General features: G+C 41.1%; 1 protein-coding gene across 3 annotated transcripts in view; it reads right to left on the reverse strand.

Moving 5' to 3' along the window:
• LOC137334065 (solute carrier family 26 member 6) overlaps positions 1 to 21375 on the reverse strand; it is a 117645-nt gene that overhangs the window by 37037 nt on the left and 59233 nt on the right. For all 3 annotated transcript variants that reach the window (XM_067998518.1, XM_067998517.1, XM_067998519.1), the window contains exon 2: positions 15927 to 16115. In XM_067998518.1, coding sequence (XP_067854619.1) covers positions 15927 to 16090 — 164 coding nt within the window. In that variant the 5' untranslated portion in view covers positions 16091 to 16115. The remainder of the gene's footprint in view (positions 1 to 15926; positions 16116 to 21375) is intronic.

Raw genomic sequence — 21375 nt, forward strand, 5'->3', positions numbered from 1 at the left:
GGATATTTACTGAAGAATAGTATACTTTATTTTAAAAAGATAATACAGAGCTTACATTTATTTTAGCTATATCTGCACTATTCCACTGAAGAAAATGCTGTTATATACTACACAGCAATACACTCGTCATTACTAGAGTTCCTGTATGTACCATATAGTATACACCCAGCATTACTGGGGTTCAAAGTGTGCAAGCTCTGATATTGCTGTGTGGCATGCAATGAAATAATTCTCAGTGCTACTGATGTTCAAATTACAGGACACAATATCACTTTTGTTCAAAGCACATGGAACAATACGATTTCTGTTCAAGTTACTTAATTTGATTGAAGGATTCAGCTGTCAATCATGGTCATTCATGACACCTCGCTAACAAAATAAAAATAATAACACCAAACCTTCAACAGTAGGAAGTATGTTTTTTGTATTTACAGAGAACGACACACTGCGGAGTGTATTCCAAGGCATCAACACATCTTGAAGTTGTGATGAATCTCCACCCGTTAATGTGTTACTGTCTAACAACACCCTGTGTGTGTCATGCTGTAAACATTGTTAAAATAAATACTGTGTTACTTGGGTACAACCCTCACATGCAAAATATAAAGTAAATGTAATGTGACTTTGTGATTCCCATTAACTATTGTGTGTCAAAATCATAATACTTCAAAATTCAAAATGAATCTAAACTTTAGGTATATTTTCCTTCCGTCACTAACATGAAAAAAAAGGTTAGTGCGAGCGTGAAACGGATTTCAGTGAAGATAGAAAAATATATTTCTTCCTTACTGCATTTAAGCCCCGCCTGCATGATTTATGACAATATACAGGAGTGTAATTTTATTACTGCAGTTTATAAGTTCCCAGTGACTGACAGATGTCCAGAGCTGCCTCAGGTCCTGATAGTTATGTATTGTTTGCTGTTGCTGCTATCGTGCTGTTGAAAGTTGCAACATTACCTATTACACTGCATTTACTATGCATGAAGGGTAAATGCAAGATGATTGGATAATGCAAGGGGAACAGTAGAGGTTTGGATCAGTTTATTGACAACATAAATGCTGTCATAAAACCAACATATATCTAAGACAGAAACTTCAATAATTGCTTAATTACACTTAATAATTTACTGTTATTAATTTAGTCTAAAGATTTATTTAAACCTCTTGAAGCTGGCAGAAGTATGACGGAGCATGTCTGGGCTCCAACATACTATGAAATAGAACGTTCACATCTATGATTCCTCTCAGAATGAGGCCTAAATCTTGCCTGAGCCATTGAGGAAAGCACAAAATGGAAGCTAACTGCCTCCCCAAAAGAACAAAGACCCTGTGTGTGATGTCTTTTTGATAGGCCAAAGAGTGGCATCGGGAGAAGCTTTGCAACAAGAAAGCCTTCTGTTCTCTTTCCTAGGGGAATGATACACAGGAAGGAAGAATAGAAAAGGAGGATGAAATAATAAATTGAAAATTAAAAAAATACTTGAAGATCCAAGCACTAATTTGTTTGAAATCACAACACAGAAGCATTAATGAGCCTAAGCAGAAAGGTTTGAAGGTTGAACCACATTAACTTTGTTTGTCATATAGTGTTATCTATGAGTAGATTGAAGGTTGAATAATAATCTCTTATACTGTACTGAGTTATACAATGAACTATTGAACCAAAACATCCTGGCACTGTAGTCAAGTATTTTACTGTTGATACTAATCTAAATCACTAATCAAAGTGTATTCATTGAAACATCAGCATGACATTTGAAATTCAAATTTTAATTTGAACAATACAATATTTAAAGTAAATGACAGTGGTCAAGCGGTCAACTCCATTTGCTTCCAAATTAGTTATTTTCTGCTTTGCAGTTTTGGAATAAAATCCAAACAGAATTTTGTGAAACCACCTCTTGCTTCCAATCGTAAATCCTTTTCCTGTTAGTCAGTGTTTAATCTGATCAACTCATCTATGGCGCTAACTAGCATTTGAAAGGAAACCGGTTGAATTGGCCTTGCTGTGAAGTCCACTTACAGGACTGCTGGAGTGTTCTTCCAAGAAATTCCACTTCTTCTCAAGGTGGAGTTCAAGCCCTGTATCTGCAGAACATTCATACTCCAGGAATGCTGCTGGGTAGAATAATACTAATGGTTCTGGGCTTAATAGACATCAGTATATTGTACCATCTTTAGTCTGTCAACATTGGTGAAGTAGAAAAGAAGGTAAAGGAAGCAAACAAGGGAAAAAGGGCAAGTGAGAAAAGGACAGAAAATGGAAAAACGTAAGAAAGGATCAAATGGGTATGTTTTCCGTCACTTGGGATTTGGCACCACCATAATGTTTACCCTCATGTTTCGATTATTTCTCTTCCCCATCCATATTGCTTAAATGGAAGGTGATATGGTTTTGTTTTATTCTCAGGATGTGGGCATTGCTGGCAAGGACACATTTATTGCCCATCCCCAATTGCCGCCTTCTTGACAGTAGTTGTTTGCACATCTGAGTAGCTTGCAAGGCTACTTCAGTGGGTATTAAGATTGTTGAATCTTAATATGGACCAGAGTCACATAGGGGTGTGGCAGGTTCCCCAAGGGAGGTTAGAGACCCAGTGGAGTTTTTACGATGGCAGCAATTTACCAGAATTTTTGAATTCAATTTCACAACTTGTCATGGTGGGATTTGAACTTCTGGAGGTTGCTAGTCCTGTATGATAGCTATTACACTACTAATAATTTGACATCCAAAAGATGTCAAATGCAAAGGATTTGTGCTGGTCAGAACAATCTCCAGTAACCTGTGAAGTTCAAGCCCTGTATCTGCAGAACATTCATACTCCAGGAATGCTGCTGGGTAGAATAATACTAATGGTTCTGGGCTTAATAGACATCAGTATATTGTACCATCTTTAGTCTGTCAACATTGGTGAAGTAGAAAAGAAGGTAAAGGAAGCAAACAAGGGAAAAAGGGCAAGTGAGAAAAGAACAGAAAATGGAAAAACGTAAGAAAGGATCAAATGGGTATGTTTTCCGTCAAGAGTGCTATTTCTTTATATTTTGGGTTTATTAACACCAATGTTTCTCCGTTATCTGCTGGCAGTATTCTTTCACTATTTTGGTGTTAGTTTTGATAATTTGGCTGATACTAGTTTGCCTCTCACCATACCAGTTTCAAACTTCAGAAATGATTTAACAGCCACTCAACTAGTACTCATAACGCATGGCGACGTTAAACCAGATGCAGACCATGCATTTCTATGACTTCACAAAAAGAAATGTTGGCCTCACCGACAGGCTTTTGTCTGAACTTGTAGATGCAATCATTAGGTGCCAGCATGCCTGGCATGAGGCTGGCAAGAATGTGAACGGTATGTTCCTGACCCCCTTCAGATTGTGGATGTCAAGAAGTGACTTGCACAAAAGTCTAAAGCTAGGTCAACACTAATATTTAAATAAAGGATCAAAGCACAGATATTCACTTCTAGGCAACACTGACTTACCATAGCAAAGCCAAAAGCAACTTGTAGTGTAAGCGTTCTGCTGCCATCACATGTTACAAATATAGTGTAACTGTTGAGATTAATGTGCAAATTTGGACCCCCTACATAGGAGAAAACTCAACCTGTTAATATGAGTTTCTTTTTGCAGGGAAAGTATGGATTGCTAATAAAGGCAGGTGCCTCTCTGGCAATGGAGAGGGAGGGCATTATCAGGGCAGAAATATGTATATCCACACTCATTCACAATCTGTGTTTTGTAGTGGTGTGAATGAATTGGTAAACTCTAGGCATAATTCGGTGCAGCAGAGCGTGAATTCCACTTGTTACTCTCGAAAATGCTACCCTGACTCGCTCATGCAGCTAAACAGTACATCTGTGCACCTCAACTGATCAGTACAGTATTTTAAAACAGAATATTTTACTTCTTCTTCTAGGCAATGCTTAAAATAGACTTAAAATAGCAGAGCCAGAAGCGGCACCAAAGGAGAATGGTTCTAGGAGAAGATCATGCTGCCCTGGGAGGCCCCGTTTGTCAGCCATGAGACCTTTCTTACAGTAGGTTCCCATGAGGTAGGGGTCCACAACCCTACAAAGATTGACTAGATTTGTGCCATCTGCTGAGTATAGTAATTCTGCAACAATTCAGGCAGTAAAGAAAGATCAAATAGCTGTATCGCCATGACTGCACTGTAATATCAATATGCTCTTCATTGTCTCATATGTTCTGTTCAAGACCACACAAGGCTGGTCACCAGCACTTCCAAGAAGCAAGGGAATTAGTAGCAGGAGGAGAGTTCCCTCTGTACACCGCTTAGCAGCAAAGAATCATCTAATTCTACAGAGATATACAGCGGGGGTGTGTTCAGTGAAGGTGCCATCACTATTCCTGAAGGGCTCTCTCTCACTGAAGGAGTCTGCAGAGAGGCTTGGAAGTGCTGAAGAAAGGTCCAGCAGACCCTTTTGAGCAGAAGTATGTGTGTGGTGTGTTTGTTATATTAGGCAACATGGGAAGCACTGTGCAGCAAGGTCTGGATGCTCTGGAAGCTTCAGTTTCCACCATCTTGAGCAGCAAGAATGACATGGGTAAGGCCAACTCAGGAGGATACTTTAGCATGAGATCTGAAGTGCGCCAAATGTCAGCCTAGCTGCAGTGTTGTCTAGTGACCTTTGTGACAGGAGGTGAGGCACAGCTATTCATGCCTAACCAAGCCAATATGTTACCATGACGATTGGCCCTTCCTAGCCTCTGCCTAGTTGAAAGAGACCATAGCAGTAATTTTACGAATTCGCACTCTCATTATGGAGCTTCAGCTGCTGCGAGCATACATCAGGAATTTGGGTGCATGTCGCCCAACCATTAATTGCAACTCATGCAGGTGGATTGCTGTGTATGCCTTGTGACGACATGCCTCCTGGCTCTCAGATTGGAGTTTGCCCTTTGCAAACACTGAGTCCAATATAACCATCGGTGGAACAGATCTCTGACGCTGCTGGATGTAGCAGCAACAATGTCTTGGAAGCTCCTGGGTCTAATGCTGGTATTTCAAGATTGCTCATGGCTAGAGAAAGAGTGCTTTCTGATTCCCTAGAAGTACACGGGGGTGCTTCACAGCCACCAGCTCTAATAGACCTCAGGGATGTCAAGGTAGATTAGGACCCATAGGTTTGAGAAGGAACAATAGGACCAAAAGTGCATTTCAGGATACACACACACACACGCACACGCACACGCACACGCACACAATAAATTCATCACTTGGTGACACCATTTCCATGATATTACACATACATTTCTCCACACAAATACACCTCTTCACACATTACAATTCTGCACATATACTCCATTAAAGGCACAGAGACACTTCAAGCACACACTGGGACCTATGCAATAATACATAATATTGCCACTAATGCTGTCTAGGTCAGCTCCTTTAACAACAAGGGTCATCAGCATATGCTCATGTTCATGTTCATGAAATACTTGCAAGATGCAGGACTACAGTGTCTAAGCAAATAACATGGCACTATTTCGAAGAGGAGCAGGGGAGTTCTCCCTGGTGTTGTGGCCAATATTTATCCCTCAACCAATATCACTAAAAACAGATTACCTGGTCATTATCATATTGCTGTTTGTGGGACCTTGCTGTGCGCAAATTTGGCTGCCGCGTTTCCTACATTACAACAATGACTACACTTCAAAACTACTTCATTGGCTGTAAAGCGCTTTGGGAAGTCTTGAGATTGTGAAAAGTGCTATATAAATACAAGTTCTTTCTTTTCTTTTAACATGGATGTCAATACTTTGGCCACTTTGAGGATCATACATGAAGTAGCCATTAGCGCAGTCAAGGCACCTGAAGCACTATTTGAGCACGGCTCAGAGACATATTCCAGCTGTAATGGTCATCAGCATGTTAACTTATTCTAGAAATATATTCATTCTAACGCAAGTCGAGACCAATGAGTGCCCAAGGAGAATTTAATGCACTGCACCAAGAACAGCATCAATGAGCACTAAGAAACATTAACAAGCTCTTAATTGGCATTTTTAAGCCATAACATTAAAGTAATACTGGAAAGTTAGTACTGAATTGTTTCTTCACAGGATGGAAAACTCAGAGTATTGCTAGAACCACAGCAGATGCTGTGAACAGTTCCTTCCTAGTTTTTCCACCCATTTAAACGTCAATCTCTGTGGATGCTAATTGTAGAAAACATACTCAGAGAATAGAGAATATGTAACTGGGTGAATTAGTGGAATATACAGATAGGTGATTCAGCCTGTTAGAGTCATGATAATATGAAGTGCTTACATTTTTACAGTATTTCTTTATTTTGGGGGGAGTTCCTCTTCAGTGTATACAGCAGAACCCCAGTTCTACCAGTGTCATAAGCTTGAGATCCCCGTGGTGGCAGTGCATTCAAAGTTGTGTGTGTATCCCTGAAAATCTATTTTGAATTATTAGCAGGCATATGACAATGAGTCTGCATTTACTTGTTAGAATTCTCCATGGTGATTCTCTGCATGGTGAATTCTGATTTCCGGTCATGACATATGCATGGCAGCCTTATTAATATAGCTTGATGTTCAAAAGGCTGAAGTCTTCATTAATCACTCGGAGACTTCTGTTAGCAGGATTGAGTCGGTAATCAATTTAGAGAGGGATGGAGGGAAAAGTCACTCCTTGCTGTTATTGTAAATGTCCCAACAGCCAGTTAGCAAATTGTTTTAGATTGAGAGACGGTGTCTAGTCTATTCTCTTGACAAGAGTATACACAAGGCTATGAAGTTACGTACTGTCCCCTAAGACACCTTGAGCTGTATACACTAAGGTGAAGATAAAAACGCCATATAATTTAACATTGGCTCAAGAAATTCCTAAATAAAAAGGAGCAATATAAGTTTTTTTTATACACAAGATGGCGACAGGGTTGGGAGGGACACATTAGAAACTTGTTCTGCAGCACCAAATACTGGCCAAAACCTGCAACTACACTGTTACAGGTGAATGTTTACATACAGGATTTCCATTTTGAATGTTTACATAAGCAGTTTCGATGGTAAACGTTGACATAAAAGCTTGACCAAAAATTGTGACAACAGGAAGTTGTACAGGAAGTGTTCACATACACAAGATATGTTTATCACACAATCCTAGGATTTAACCCATTGGAAAAATTCTAGCTTTTAGGCCTAGGTTTTTAAGCTGAGAAAAGTGATGTCTCACCATTATCTTGTGCTTCAATAGATGGAATGCCCAAATTACCCTTTTCTATTTGACAAAATTCACAGGGGCTTCTGTGTTTGTACTGTGCTTGTTTGTTCTTATTCCTCACTTAAATACGTATAAAAAAGAACTTGCATTTATATAGCGTCCTATCACATTAGAATGTCTGAAAGTGCTTCATGCCACAAATTACTTTTTGAAGTGCATTGACTATTGTTATGTGGCCAAACATGGCTGCCATTCTGGCCAAGGACCGCCCCGCAGATAACAATGAGATAAATGATCCATTAGTTTTTTTAAAAAAGTAATCTTTCACTTGACTAGAACTTCTTCCAGATGAACTCAGGAGCAAGAATTGAACATTTAGCTGCGAGAAGGAAGGAGGGCGAGATCTGGCTTAAATGAGAATGAAAGAGGTAAGTCAAAACATGGGGAAAAAAATCAGGAAGAAAAGATCTGTGTAATTAATTATTAATTTGATTTTATTTCTCTGCTGCCAATATGATTACTGACGCAATTTTCCAACAGGGAAATTGAGTTTTTATGGCGACTTTTTGATAGCTACCCACTTAAGTTGTATTCATGTTTTCTATGATCAATAGTGAGGAAAACAGACTTTGCACCCTCTGGCTTAAACTTAGCTATCATATCTTTCTTTTACCTCTTCAGTTGGTTTACCCATTAACTCATCTACAGTAATACTGCAAATGAGATAATGGGTAAATCAACTGAAGAGGTAAAAGAAAGATATGATAGCTAAGTTTAAGCCAGAGGGTGCAGATAGTAGTTATTTACCATAAACTACTATCTTTTGTTCAGGTAATATTCCCTTTTTTCCCTGGGTACCTGTTTGCCTATGCCCATGGGAGTGGGCCAATGACCGTTCCCTACCAATGGTGCTTAGCCAGATCTAGGGCATGCACAACAGTGACTTGGGGTGACCCTCCCTTCAATTTATATTCTCTGTGAGGAAGCAGTTGGTCTCTGCACAGTATCTGCCAAGATAACACAACTGAGATGGAAAAAAAAATCACAGTTCAGAGAATACCAGGTACAAACACATGTCGTACCATTCACTGGTGGAGCATTCTGGGCTCCAGTGTTCTATGCCTCTGCTTCTCTGTATAAAAAGTAACTAATGTAAGAAAAATGAAAAAGGATTCTTATATTCATAGGGGTAAACTTTTTAGAGGTTAATGGCGGTGAGACCTATGACTTTCTTCAACAGCAACAATAACTTGCATTGTATAACAACTTATAGAAAAGATGCTTCACCGATGTGAAGCAGTCACTGAGCAGTAATAGAAGACTTGGAGAGATGACCAAAAGCATGATTGAACAAATAGATTTTGAAGAGGCCCTAAAGGCAGGGAAAGAAGCAGCAAGGCAGAGGGTTACAGGGGAAGAATTCCAAAGAATAGGGCCAAGGCTCTGCTGCCAGTGGCGGAGTGGAGGGAAGCGATGAGGCCAGAGTCAGAGGACTGAAGATCACAGGCTGGGATTAGGGATGGAGGAGGCACAAGAGATAACATGTGACTGGGCTATGCAATGATTTGTAAATGAGGATGAGGATTTTGAATTTAATGCATCCGCAAATTAATTTTTTTTAATAAACATTCATATATTTCTTTTTTAAAAAGTAGGTTTTTTTGTGTAATTCAGGTCCTTCAGGAAAATAACTGAACTCTCGCTTTCCTCAAAAAGAGTCAGAGAATATCCTACGCTTATGGTTGCAGTGGATGCTGTTAATTATATAATCGTTAGTCAAACGGTAAAAGGATACTGTGTGTTTGTGTTTAACCCAGGAAGAACATCCTTATTGTTAATATTGACTGCAGAGATATTGCAGTGAGCCAGACTGGGAAGTTATTGCATTAGATTTGGTTTTGTGAAGGGAGGGAAATTTTCCAAGCTGTACTGTTAACAACCTAAGCTTTTATACACGCAGCATGATTCCTTTTTTTACAAGTTATTTTCTGATTTTTTCCTCGATTTTCTTTCCCGTTTGGAATCACACTCCCCTCCCCATAACAAATATTCTTTAACTGAGAGGACAAGGTGGGGATACGGTGCCAGCCCTCTGCCAATGTCACATTGCATTTGTGAGCTAAATGTTCACAAGATTGGCCTAGAATATTCGGCCCTTCAATTTCCCCTTGATCCTTGTGGAAGTGATTAGCAGCTCCCTAAAATAACAGAGAGCAGAAAGCTCAAGATGTGGAGAACTGTGGACATACAGACACGTCCTCAATGGCACAACACATTGAAGCTTCCCCTACCCACCCAATTACATGTGTTTTTTAAGAAGCCAATAGATATAGTAAATATTGGTTGTTGCTCCACTTCTGAGGCAGAATGGAGCTGAGCACATTGGTCTAATGGTGCACTAGATAGTTGAAATAGTAGCTCCTGATCACAGCTGTGTGATCAGGAGGGGGTTAATTTCCCAAAGCAAGGGGAAAAAGATCTACTTATTTTTTTAAACTATCAGCAGAGGCCTGGGAGCAGGTCACCTGCCTGCTGTTTTGACTGAGGCAGTGGTACATTAATAGGGGGAGGAGAAAAAGAAAATGATGAGAAACACAAGATAGAAAATTCTAAACAATTAAACATTTCTTTCTGCTACATGAGAGTTTGGGCAAACTCCTCCCAATGTGACGTGCAATGTTTCTGCATTTTGCTTGATTTGTTAAACATTTTCAAGAGGTTTAAGTGCTTTGACTGTGTATGGCATAGAATATCGTCATCCCTTTTCTCCTGGGTCATGATCCCAGCTCAAGAAACACCAAGGATAATTGGCAAGACGTTCACCTTCAGTAATAATTAATTCCCTAGAGGTCCCTATTTCAAATTATTTCTCTTGCTCTATCACGTGGATTGACTCAATTGTTTAAAAGTGAGTGGGTATTGGGCAACACGGTGATACTGTGTGTTGGACCAATTAAATACTGTACTTCCTTCCCCATCCAGCTCCACTGAAGGAGGCCAGCCACTTCCTGGTGGGGAAAGGAAAGAAGTGAATTGTTCCTGCAAAACTCTTACACGTCACCCAGCACCTAGCTAAGAGTGGCCCTGATAGATGCTTCTTAACTGCAAATGATGTGGGGCCAGGAGAGAAAGAAAGTGAGTTTTAAAAATCTGGGAGGTAGGCACCCTTGTCAAAAAAAAAGATAGAAAAGGTAAATGAGTAGACGAGGCCTGCCTGTAGCTCTGTGCAATGGAACACACATTCTTTGTGGATCTCACATTAATAGAAATATTATATGAAAGACTGTGGTGGTTTCATAAGTCCTTAGGGGTAGATTTCAATCTTCACTATCCATGTGGTGATCTTCAGAGCGGATCGCCATTGAAGTCAATGGAATGAAAAATCAGGCGGGTTCTATAATGGGCATCCGATCTATTCCTTCAGATTACCACACTGGCGGTGAAGGCAAAAATCTATCCCTTAATGTGCAGCAATTGGGAAATGGGATCTCTGGTTGTTTTGTTTTTCTTCTCACAAGATCAAGGAAACTGAAATGAATTGTAGGGCTCCTTGTCTCAAGACAAGGGGTCAGCCATTTAGGACTGAGATAAGGAAACATTTCTTCACTCAGATGGTTGTGAATCTTTGGAAATCTCTACCCCAGACGGCTGTGGATGCTGAGTCGTTGAGTATATTCAAGATTGAGATTGTTAGATTTTTGGACACTAAGGGAATCAAGGGGATTGGGTGGGAAAGTGGAGTTGAGGTAGAAGATCAGCCATGATCTTATTGAATGGCGGAGCAGGCTCGTGGGGCTGTATGGCCTACTCCTGCTCCTATTCCTTATATTCTTATGTTCTTATTACCACCGCTGCTGAGATCAGCATAACTTAAAGGAAACTAAGGATCAAACCAGGTACCTTCCTGGTCTAAATGATTCGGTACCACACCACACAGTGCATTTATCCATTGTGTCATTTCAAGATATAATACTTTAACCTGCACAACACTATGGCCAGGAAATTCCTCGGAGCTGCTCTTGCTCCTCTGGTTTTACTTTGTCAGAAGTGCAGCAGAAATCCTGTTTACAAGTGTAAACAGATTTTCGTTGCTGTTTCATTGCAGCAACATCGAGGGAGTGGGAGCAGCTCTGAGAAATTTCCGGGTCTATATTTAATTTCAATATTTCATGGGAATTATACAGTGTGAGAATAAGCAGAAGGAATGATAAGGTAAATTCACCAATCCCGTATTCCCAGCAGTGAGCTGTGCTCGAAGGGCGTGTGGGGCCTATAGCCCTCTCTCTGGCCCATACTCCCTTCAAGCATAGTCCCTGTTGAATTTTCTCTAATATGTTCCTACCCAACATAAGTTTTCCTTACTCAGTTTTGCTCCTTTGTCTGTTAGAATTGCCTGTACAGTATATCTGTTTTAATGGACCCAACGTAATTGGATGATGCAAGGGAGGCACTGCACCCACTTCACAGCAATAGTGGCTGTCTCTGCTGTGGCTAGAGTTTGTTCACAGACAGATCTCACTTTTCTTCTTAGGGGCTGAATTTGGGCTGTGGGATATTAGTAGGAAACATACAAAAGAGTCAATGCCTTCATCACTAATGCCACACAAGGTCATTTCAAGGCATTGGTGTATTCCCCGGTTTGTCCACAGATTATATTTAGTTTAGCCATTAGACTAATATTGCTACACAAAATGACTTATACTTCCTCCCACACTAAAGTATTTCTTTTTAACATGTCCTTGGATGATTTTTTTTTGTGCTCACCAAAAGGGAAAGATATCAGCTCTAGCTGCTACTTTTTTTTTGTGCATCCTCTGTCAGGATCACACACTCTCTGATCAGGTATAACATGGATTAGATGCAACATAACATCTTCTGCAGGGGAGACCAGAGCTAGGGGCCATAAATATAAGATAGTCACTAACAAATCCAATAGGGAATTCAGGAGAAACTTCTTCACCCAGTGAGTGGTAAGAATGTGGAACTCGCTACCACAAGGAGTAGTTGAGGCAAATAGTATAGATGCATTTAAGGGGAAGCTAAACACATGTGGGAGAAGGGAATAGAAAGATATGTTGTTAGGGTTAGCTGAAGAAGGGTGGGAGGAGGCTCACATGGAGCATAAACACCGGCATGGACCTGTTGGGCTGAATGGCCTGTTTCTGTGCTGTGCATTCTTTGTAATAAAAGCTCCAACCATCAATTTCAGGAAACAAAATCGATTGCACCTGAGCAACATTTCCATTTTACAGACTAGCCACTTCTGCAATCAACAGGGCCAATTTATGAATAATTATGGGCAGATAATTAATTAGACCCTTTGGACCTACACTGGGTACCCATTTCAGATCGAACCCTTGTAAATGTCAGAGCGAGGAGACCTTAATCCCCGCAGCCTGGACTAGATTTGAACCCAGGTCCGGAAGGTGAAAGAATAACATGCAATTGAGTCCTCCTTAAATTTAACCTTTGAAAAGTAAATAATTATTTTTTTTAGTGCCCCATTCCATCAAACATTTTCTATTGATAAGGCAACAGAGTTGTATTCAAAAACTGGTCACAAATCACTAATGAATCACTGGTTCACAAAGGAGATGTAATACTTGAAATATGCTTGAACCTTGAGCCAGGAGTGTAATGTATTGCATATTGTTTATAAATTCTCCCAAGTTACTTTGGAATTGTTACACTGATAATTACCTAACAGTGAGTTTTTTTTTAATAACCTGTTTTCATTTGTATCCATGCAACATTTCAAACAAGTAACATTGCCTCGTGCGGGTACAGATTCAGATACATACTGGTTCCTCAGCTGTAATAGTTCAAACAGAAGTGGATTTCTCCTTAATAATAGCAGAAATGCTCGAGATGCAGAGCAGGTCAGTCAGTCAGCATCTGCTGTACATTTCCAGTATCTTCTGCTCTTACTTTGGGTTTCCAGCATTTGTATTTATTCTTCATGAAGAAGAAAGAAAGACTTACATCTATAATGCGACATTCACCTCCTCAGGAAGTCTCGAAGAGCTTCACAGCCAATTAATTACTTTTTTTGAAGTGTAGACACAATTGTTTTGTAGATATATGTGGCAGCCAATTCACGCGCATCAAGATCACACAAACAGCAATTAGATGAATGACCAGTTAATCTGTTTTGGTGGTGTTGGGCGAGGATGAATATTGGGTAGAACACGGAGAGAACTCCCTGCTCTACTAATAGTGCCATGGGATCTTTTACATCCACCTGAACAGGTAGACGGGTCTTTGGTTTAATGTCTCATCCAAAGGACAGCACCTCTGATAATGCAGCGCTCCCTCAGTACTACAGTGATGTGTCAGCCTTGGGTTAACTGTCATAATGCTTTCCCAATTTTCCACCAAAGGTGATAACTCTTATTGAGGTACGGTTCCAGGGTACACCCTCACCCCTCCCTCATCAGTACATCTCCGAAGCAGCCATTGCTCAACTGTGAGGCAAATGGATTGTTGACTGGCCTTTCAACTGTGGGAACACCACAGCTGAACCCAAGCCTCTTCCCCCAAATAATGGACCACACATGCACACTCTCACACTGGACAACAATCATGATTGGGAACTGTGAATAACTTTCCCCTTCCTACCCTGGTGAGCTGATGCCAATTGTACTGCTCCCACCACTGCTTCAGATGACAGCAACTAAATCTGGACAGATCTTCCAGGTGTGTCTGGCTCAGCATCTAACTGGGTGGTATATTAACCCACTGACTTTGAGTTTTCTGTGAAGTGAGGATCTCCTCTTTATCTATTTTTATCCTATCCAATATCTCTACTACCTCCTCCTTTACTGTTACATTGGCAGCATCCTTTTCTTGAGTGAAGACTGATGCGAAGTATTCATTTAGTACCTCAGCCTCCACAAGAAGATCTCTTTTTTTGTTCTTAATCGGCCCCACCCTTCCTTTGACTAACCTTTTACTATTTATATGTTTATAAAAGACTTTTGGGATCCCTTTTACGTTAGCCACTAATCTATTCTCATACTCCCTCTTTGCCCCTCTTATTCCCTTTTTTAGATCTTCTCTGTACTTTCTGTATTGAGTTTGGTTCTCTACTGTATTATGAACCTTGCACTTGTCATAAGCCTCCTTTTTCGGTTTCATTTTAATCTCTATATCTTTAGTCATCCAGGGAGCTCTCGCTTTGGATGCCCTTCCTTTCCCCCTTGTGGGGATGTGTCTACGCTGTACCCGAACCATCTCCTTCTTGAAGGCCACCCATTGTTCAACTACTGTTTTGCCAACCAATTTTTGATTCCAATCCATCAGGGCAAGATCCCTTTTGAACTCACTGAAATTAGCCCTCCTCCAGTTAAGTATTTTTACACTTGATTGTTCCTTGTCTTTTTCCATAACTATTCTAATCCTAATGATATTATGATCACTGTTCCCCAAATGCTCCTCCACTGAAACATGCTCCACTTGCCTCACTTCATTCCCCAGAACTAGATCCAGCACTGCTTTCTTCCTCTTTGGGCTGGAAACACACTGATCCAGATAGTTCTCTTGTGAACATTTCAGGAATTCCTCACCCTCTTTGCCCTTTACACTATTGCTATCCCAACCTAAATTGGGATAATTCAAGTCCCCTATTATCACTACTCTATAGTTCTTGTATCTTTCTGTAATTTGCCTGCAAAATTTGCTCCTCTACCTCCTTCTCACTATTTGGTGGCCTATGGTATACACCCAGTAGCATAATAGCTCCTCTATTGTTCCTTAATTCTAACCAAATAGATTCTGTTTTGGATCCCTCAACTACATCATCCTTTTCCAGTGCCATAATAGTTTCTTTGATCAATACTGCCACCCCCCCCACCCCCCAGCCCCATCCTTTCTTTCCTTCCCTATCCTTCCTGAATACCTTGTAGCCAGGAATATTAAGTACCCAAGCCTCCCCTTCTTTGAGCCACGTCTCTGTTATTGCCACTATATCATAGTCCCATGTGGCTACTTGTACCTGCAGCTCATCAACCTTATTTACCATGCTATGTGCATTTACGCACATGCACTCCAAACTCATCTTAGACTGCTTTGCATTTGTTCCATGTTTGTTCCCTCTTATTTCTGAACTATTCTTTACTCTAGTGCTATTTGTCTCTCCTAGTCCTCTGTGCACCTTGTTTCTCCTCTCTAATGTTTCATCCTGGTTCCCATCCCCCAGCCAAATTAGTTTAAACCTTTCCCCACAGCACTAGTTAGCCACCTCTTGAGGACATTGGTCCCAGCTCTGTTGAGGTGCAACCCGTCCACGTTGAATAGATCCCCTCTACCCCAGAACTGGTTCCAAAGCCCCAGGAATCTGAAGCCCTCCTTTCTGCACCATTTCTCCAGCCACACAGTAACCTGTCTTTTTCCTATTCACTAGCGTGTGACACTGGGAGTAATCCAGAGATTACCACCTTTGATGTCCTGTTTTTTAACTTCCTCCCTAGCTCCTGAAACTCTGACTGCAGGAACTCAACCCTTTTCCTTCCTATGTCATTGTTTCCCCCATAGACCAAGACTTCTGGCTGTTCCCCTCAAAATTTTCTGCACCCTCTCAGTGATGTCCTTTACTCTGGCACCAGGGAGGCAAGACACCATGCGGGACTTACGTTGGTGGTTGCAGAAACGCCTGTCTGTCCACCTATCAAATCCCCTATAACAAATGCATTCCTACACTTAACAGTAAGCAATCAGCTACTTACCTCAGATTCTCTTTCAGTTTATCTTTTATCGACACTGCAGCCCTTTCAGATCTTTGTGCCACTACTTCCAGATGCGCCTCATCCATGACCTGCCGATCCACATGGTAGTTGGATTTCCGCATCCGAAGATTGGAAGCTCCTTCATCTTCTAAATTGGTAATCATTGGAGATTCCTGATTTGATGTTAACCTAGAAAGAATGTAACAGTACAGTGAGAATTGGAAAAAAAAACGATGAAGAAGTAAACAGCAACAACACACACAGCAAACAACAAGGAAAATACTTTAATAGGAATGGCCAGTTCCAAAGAACATCTACCTCCTACCTCACACAAAGGAACGCTCCTTTAATTGTCTAGTTCCTGGCACAGATTCATTCTTTTTATTTCATCTACCACAGTAGGGGAAAAAGAAACTTCAAAGTGATGTTTCTGCAATACTGAGAGCCGCCATTTCTTGTTTGGAGAGATTGTTTGGGGTTATGTCACCATGCAGTGATGTCACCATGCAGTGATGTCACATGGGGAATACTTCTTCTGATCGCACGCGTGACTGACATTATAAACGTTGTGGGACGTTTACCTATGTCTGCAATTTCCAGAGGAAATCTTCCTCCTCTGTTTACTATATACTGCAAGGTGGTATGTACGGGGTGGGGTGGGGTGGGAGCGTAACAATTGCTCCGGTCGCTACGTGTAGTTGCTCCATGAATGCATTTGTGAAGATTTCCTCTGTATTGTGTTTCTAGCAAGATTGGCAACACATTATAAAATAACAGTGGATACACCAAATAAGGAAATGTTCACAAACACACCAACGATGCTGCTGCATGCAGTGACCAGATAATTAGAAATGACACCAGTGGAGTGAAATTGGTCTTTAATGAGTCGGGCAGGGTGTAAAAAGTGCCCATTTTGCACTACCGCCCAAGATTAATTTCATCCTCAAGGAGGTTTTAAAAATTGGATTTCATTAAGATACTTTTCTTTTATTAAACTAGTAATTGGACAGGAATCAACATTGTGTTCCTAGCTACCCCACTCTTTAATGAATGAAAAATAAATGAACAAAACTTGATTTGTATGTTTTTCTGAAACTTATTTGTTCTCAGGAAGTGGGCAAGGCTGCATTTATTACCCAACCCTCAGATGCTTTGAGCCACCTTCTAATATTTGCACAACTGAATGGCTTGCCAGGCCACTTCAGAGGGTTTGGATGAACCACAATTTCCTCCGGTTAAACACTGGGAAGATCAACACCATAACCTTCACCACAAACCCCTGCCACAAACTCTGTACATTTGCCACCACTTCCACGCTTCTCTTTACCCACTGTCTCAAGTTGAACCAGATTGTTCACAACCTCAATGCCTTATTCGACTCCAAACTGAGACTCTGAATCAATATCCTCTCCATCACAAATGTCACCAACGTTCATCACCATAACATCACTTGCCTCTGCCTCAGCCGAATCTGCTGCTGAAACTCTTGTCCATGGATTTTTTTTAACTCCAGACTCAACTATTCCAATGCTCACCCTGCTGGTAACTTCAGCTCATACAAAATTCTGCTGCCCTTATCCTGTCCTGCATCAAGTTCTGCTCACCCATCACTCCTATAGGAACATAGGAACAGGAACAGGCCATTCAGCCCCTCGAGCCCACTCCATCATTTGATAAGATAAAGGCTGGTCTGTGATCTAACTCCATATACCTGCCTTTGGCCCATATCCCTTTATACCTTTGGTTGCCAAAAAGCTATCTATCTCAGATTTAAAATGAACAATTGAGCTAACATCAATTGCCGTTTGCGGAAGAGCGTTCCAAACTTCTACCACCCTTTGTGTGTAGAAATGTTTTCTAATCTCACTCCTGAAAGGTCTGGCTCTAATTTTTAGACTGTGCCCCCTACTCCTAGAATTTCCAACCAGCGGAAATAGTTTCTCTCTATCCACCCTATCCATTCCCCTTAATATCTTATAAACTTAACCTTCGAAACTCTAGAGTATACAACCCCAATTTGTGTAATCTCTCCTTGTAACTTAACCCTTGAAGTCCGGGTATCATTCTAGTAATCCTACGCTGCACTCCCTCCAAGGCCAATATGTCCTTCCGAAGGTGCGGTGCCCAGAACTGCTCACAGTACTCCAGGTGCGGTCTAACAGGGTTTTGTATAGCTGCAGCATAACTTCTGCCCCCTTGTACTCCAGTCCTCTAGATATAAAGGCCAGCATTCCATTAGCCTTATTGATTATTTTCTGCACCTGTTCATGACACTTCAATGATCTATGTACCTGAACCCCGAAGTCCCTTTGGACATCCACTGTTTTTAACTTTTTACCATTTAGAAAGTACCCTGTTCTATCATTTTTTGATCCAAAGTGGATGAACTCACATTTGTCTACATTGAATTCCATTTGCCACAGTTTTGCCCATTCACCTAATCTATCAATATCCCTTTGTAATTTTATGTTTTCATCTATACTGCTTACAATGCTACCAATCTTTGTGTCATCAGCAAACTTAGATATGAGACTTTCTATGCCTTCATCTAAGTCGTTAATAAATATTGTGAATAATTGAGGCCCCAAGACAGATCCCTGTGGGACTCCACTAGTCACATCCTGCCAATGTGAGTACTTATCCATTATCCCTATTCTCTGTCGCCTTTCGCTCAGCCAACTTCCGAACCAAGTCCATACTTTTCCCTTGATTCCATGGGCTTCTATCTTAGCTAACAGTCTCTTATGTGGGACTTTATCAAATGCCTTCTGGAAGTCCATACAAATAACATCCATTGACATTCCCCTGTCCACTACTTTAGTCACCTCTTCAAAAAATTCAATCAGGTTTGTCAGGCACTACCTACCTTTCACAAATCCATGCTGGCTCTCTCTGATTAACTGAAAATTTGAGGTGTTCAGTCACCCTATCCTTAATTATAGACTCCAGCATTTTCCCCACAACAGATGTTAGGCTAACTGGTCCATAATTCCCTGGTTTCCCTCTCTCTCCTTTCTTTCTCCTATCCTTGCTGACCTACATTGGCTCCCGGTCATCCCACACCTCCAATTTTAAATTCTGATTCTTGTGTTTTTATTCCTTTGTGCCCTTGATCCTCGCTATCTCTGTAACTGAATTCCAGAGGTGAGGTGAGAGTGACTGCCCTTGACATCAAGGCAGCATTTGACCGAGTGTGGCACCAAGGAGCCCTAGTAAAATTGAAGTCAATGGGAATCAGGGGGAAAATTCTCCAGTCGCTGGAGTCGTACTTAGCACAAATGAAGATAGTAGTGGTTGTTGGAGGCCAATCATCTCAGCCCCAGGATACTGCTGCAGGAGTTCCTCAGGGCAGTGTCCTTGGCCCAACCATCTTCAGCTGCTTCATCAATGACATTCCCTCCATCATAAGGTCAGAAATGGGGATGTTCACTGATGATTGCACAGTGTTCAGTTCGATTCGCAACCCCTTAGATAATGAAGCAGTCCATGCCCGCATGCAGCAAGACTTGGACAACATCCAGGCTTGGGCTGATAATAAGACCATAAGAGATAGGAGCAGGAGTAGGCCATTCAGCCCCTCGAGCCTACTCTGCCATTCAATGAGATCATGGCTGATCTGATTTTTACTTCAGCTCCACTTTCCCGCCCTTTCCCCATATCCTTTGACTCCCTTGCTGATCAAAAATGTGTCCAACTCAGCCTTGAATGTATTCAATGACTCAGTCTCCACAGCTTTTTGGGGTAAAGAATTCCAAAGATTCACGACCCTCTGGGAGAAGAAATTCCTCCTCATTTCTGTCTTAAACGGGCGACCCCTTATTCTGAGACTATGCCTCCTGGTTTTGGATTCCCCCGTGAGGGTAACATCCTCTCAGCATGTACCCTATCGGGTCCCCTCAGAATCTTTAATGTTTCAATAAGATCTCCTGTCATTCTTCTAAACTCCAATGAGTATAGACCCAACCTGTTCAATCTTTCCTCATAAGACAACCCTTCCATATCCGGAATCAACCTAGTGAACCTTCTCTGAACTGCCTCCAATGCAAGTATGTCCTTCCTTAAATAAGGGCACCAGAACTGTACGCAGTACTCCAGGTGTGGTCTCACCAGCACCCTGTACAGTTGTAGCATGACTTCCTTGCTTTTATACTCCAACCCCCCAGAAATAAAGGCTAATATTCCGTTTGCCTTCCGGGTTATCTGCTGCACCTGTATGTTGACTTTCTGTGTTTCACGGACGAGGACACCCAGATCCCTCTGTACCACAGCATTTTGAAGTATTTCTCCATTCAAATAGTATTTTGCTTTTTTATTTTTCCTCCCAAAGTGGATGACTTCACATTTTCCCACATTATATTCCATCTGCCAAATTTTTGCCTATTCGCTTAACCTGTCAATATCCCTTTGCAGACACTTTGTGTCCTCATCGCAACTTGCTTTTCCACCTATCTTTGTATCATCAGCAAATTTGGCCACAAGATACTCTGTTCCTTCATCCAAGTCATTGATATATATTGTAAATAGTTGAGGCCCCAGCACTGATCCCTGTGGCACCCCACTAGTTACAGATTGCCATTTTGAAAATGACCCTTTTATCCCGACTCTTTGTTTTCTGTTAGTTAGCCAATCCTCTATCCATGCCAGTACATTGCCCCCAACACCATGAGCTCTTATCTTGTGCATTTATCTTTTATGTGGCACCTTTTCGAATGTCTTTTGGAAATCCAAATATACTGCATCCATTGGTTCCCCTTTATCCACCCTGCCCGTTACTTCCTCAAAGAACTCTAATAAATTTGTCAGACTTGATTTCCCCTTCATAAAACCATGTTGACTCTCCTTGATTGTATTAAGTCTCCAAATGTCCTGCTACTACTTCCTTAATAATGGATTCTAGCATTTTCCCAATGACAGATGTTAGGCTAACTGGTCTATAGTTACCTGCTTTCTGTCTCACTCCCTTCTTGAATAGGGGTGTTACGTTTGCGGTTTTCCAACCCACTGGGACCTTTCCAGAATCTAGTGAATTCTGGAAGATTACAACCAATGCATCCACTATTTCTGTAACCACTTCCTTTAAGACCCTCGGATGCAAGCCGTCAGATCCAGGGGACTTATCAGCCTTTAGATCAATTAGTTTACCTAGTACTTTTTCTCTAGTGATAGTGATTGTTTTTAGTTCCTCCCTCCCCTTTGCCCCTTGATTTTCTACTATTATTGGTATATTATTAGTGTCTTCTGCTGTGAAGACAGATACAAAATATCTGTTCAATTCCTCTGTCTTTTCCTTGTTTTCCATTATTATTTCCCCAGTCTCATCCTCTAAGGGACCAATGTTTACTTTAGCTACCCCCTTTCTTTTTATATACTTGTAGAAGCTTTTACTGTCAGTTTTTATATTTCTTGCTAGTTTACTCTCATAATTTATTTTCTCCCTCTTTATTATTCT

This window comes from Heptranchias perlo, chromosome 17, assembly GCF_035084215.1.
Source record: "Heptranchias perlo isolate sHepPer1 chromosome 17, sHepPer1.hap1, whole genome shotgun sequence".
Taxonomy (NCBI): Eukaryota; Metazoa; Chordata; class Chondrichthyes; order Hexanchiformes; family Hexanchidae; genus Heptranchias; species Heptranchias perlo.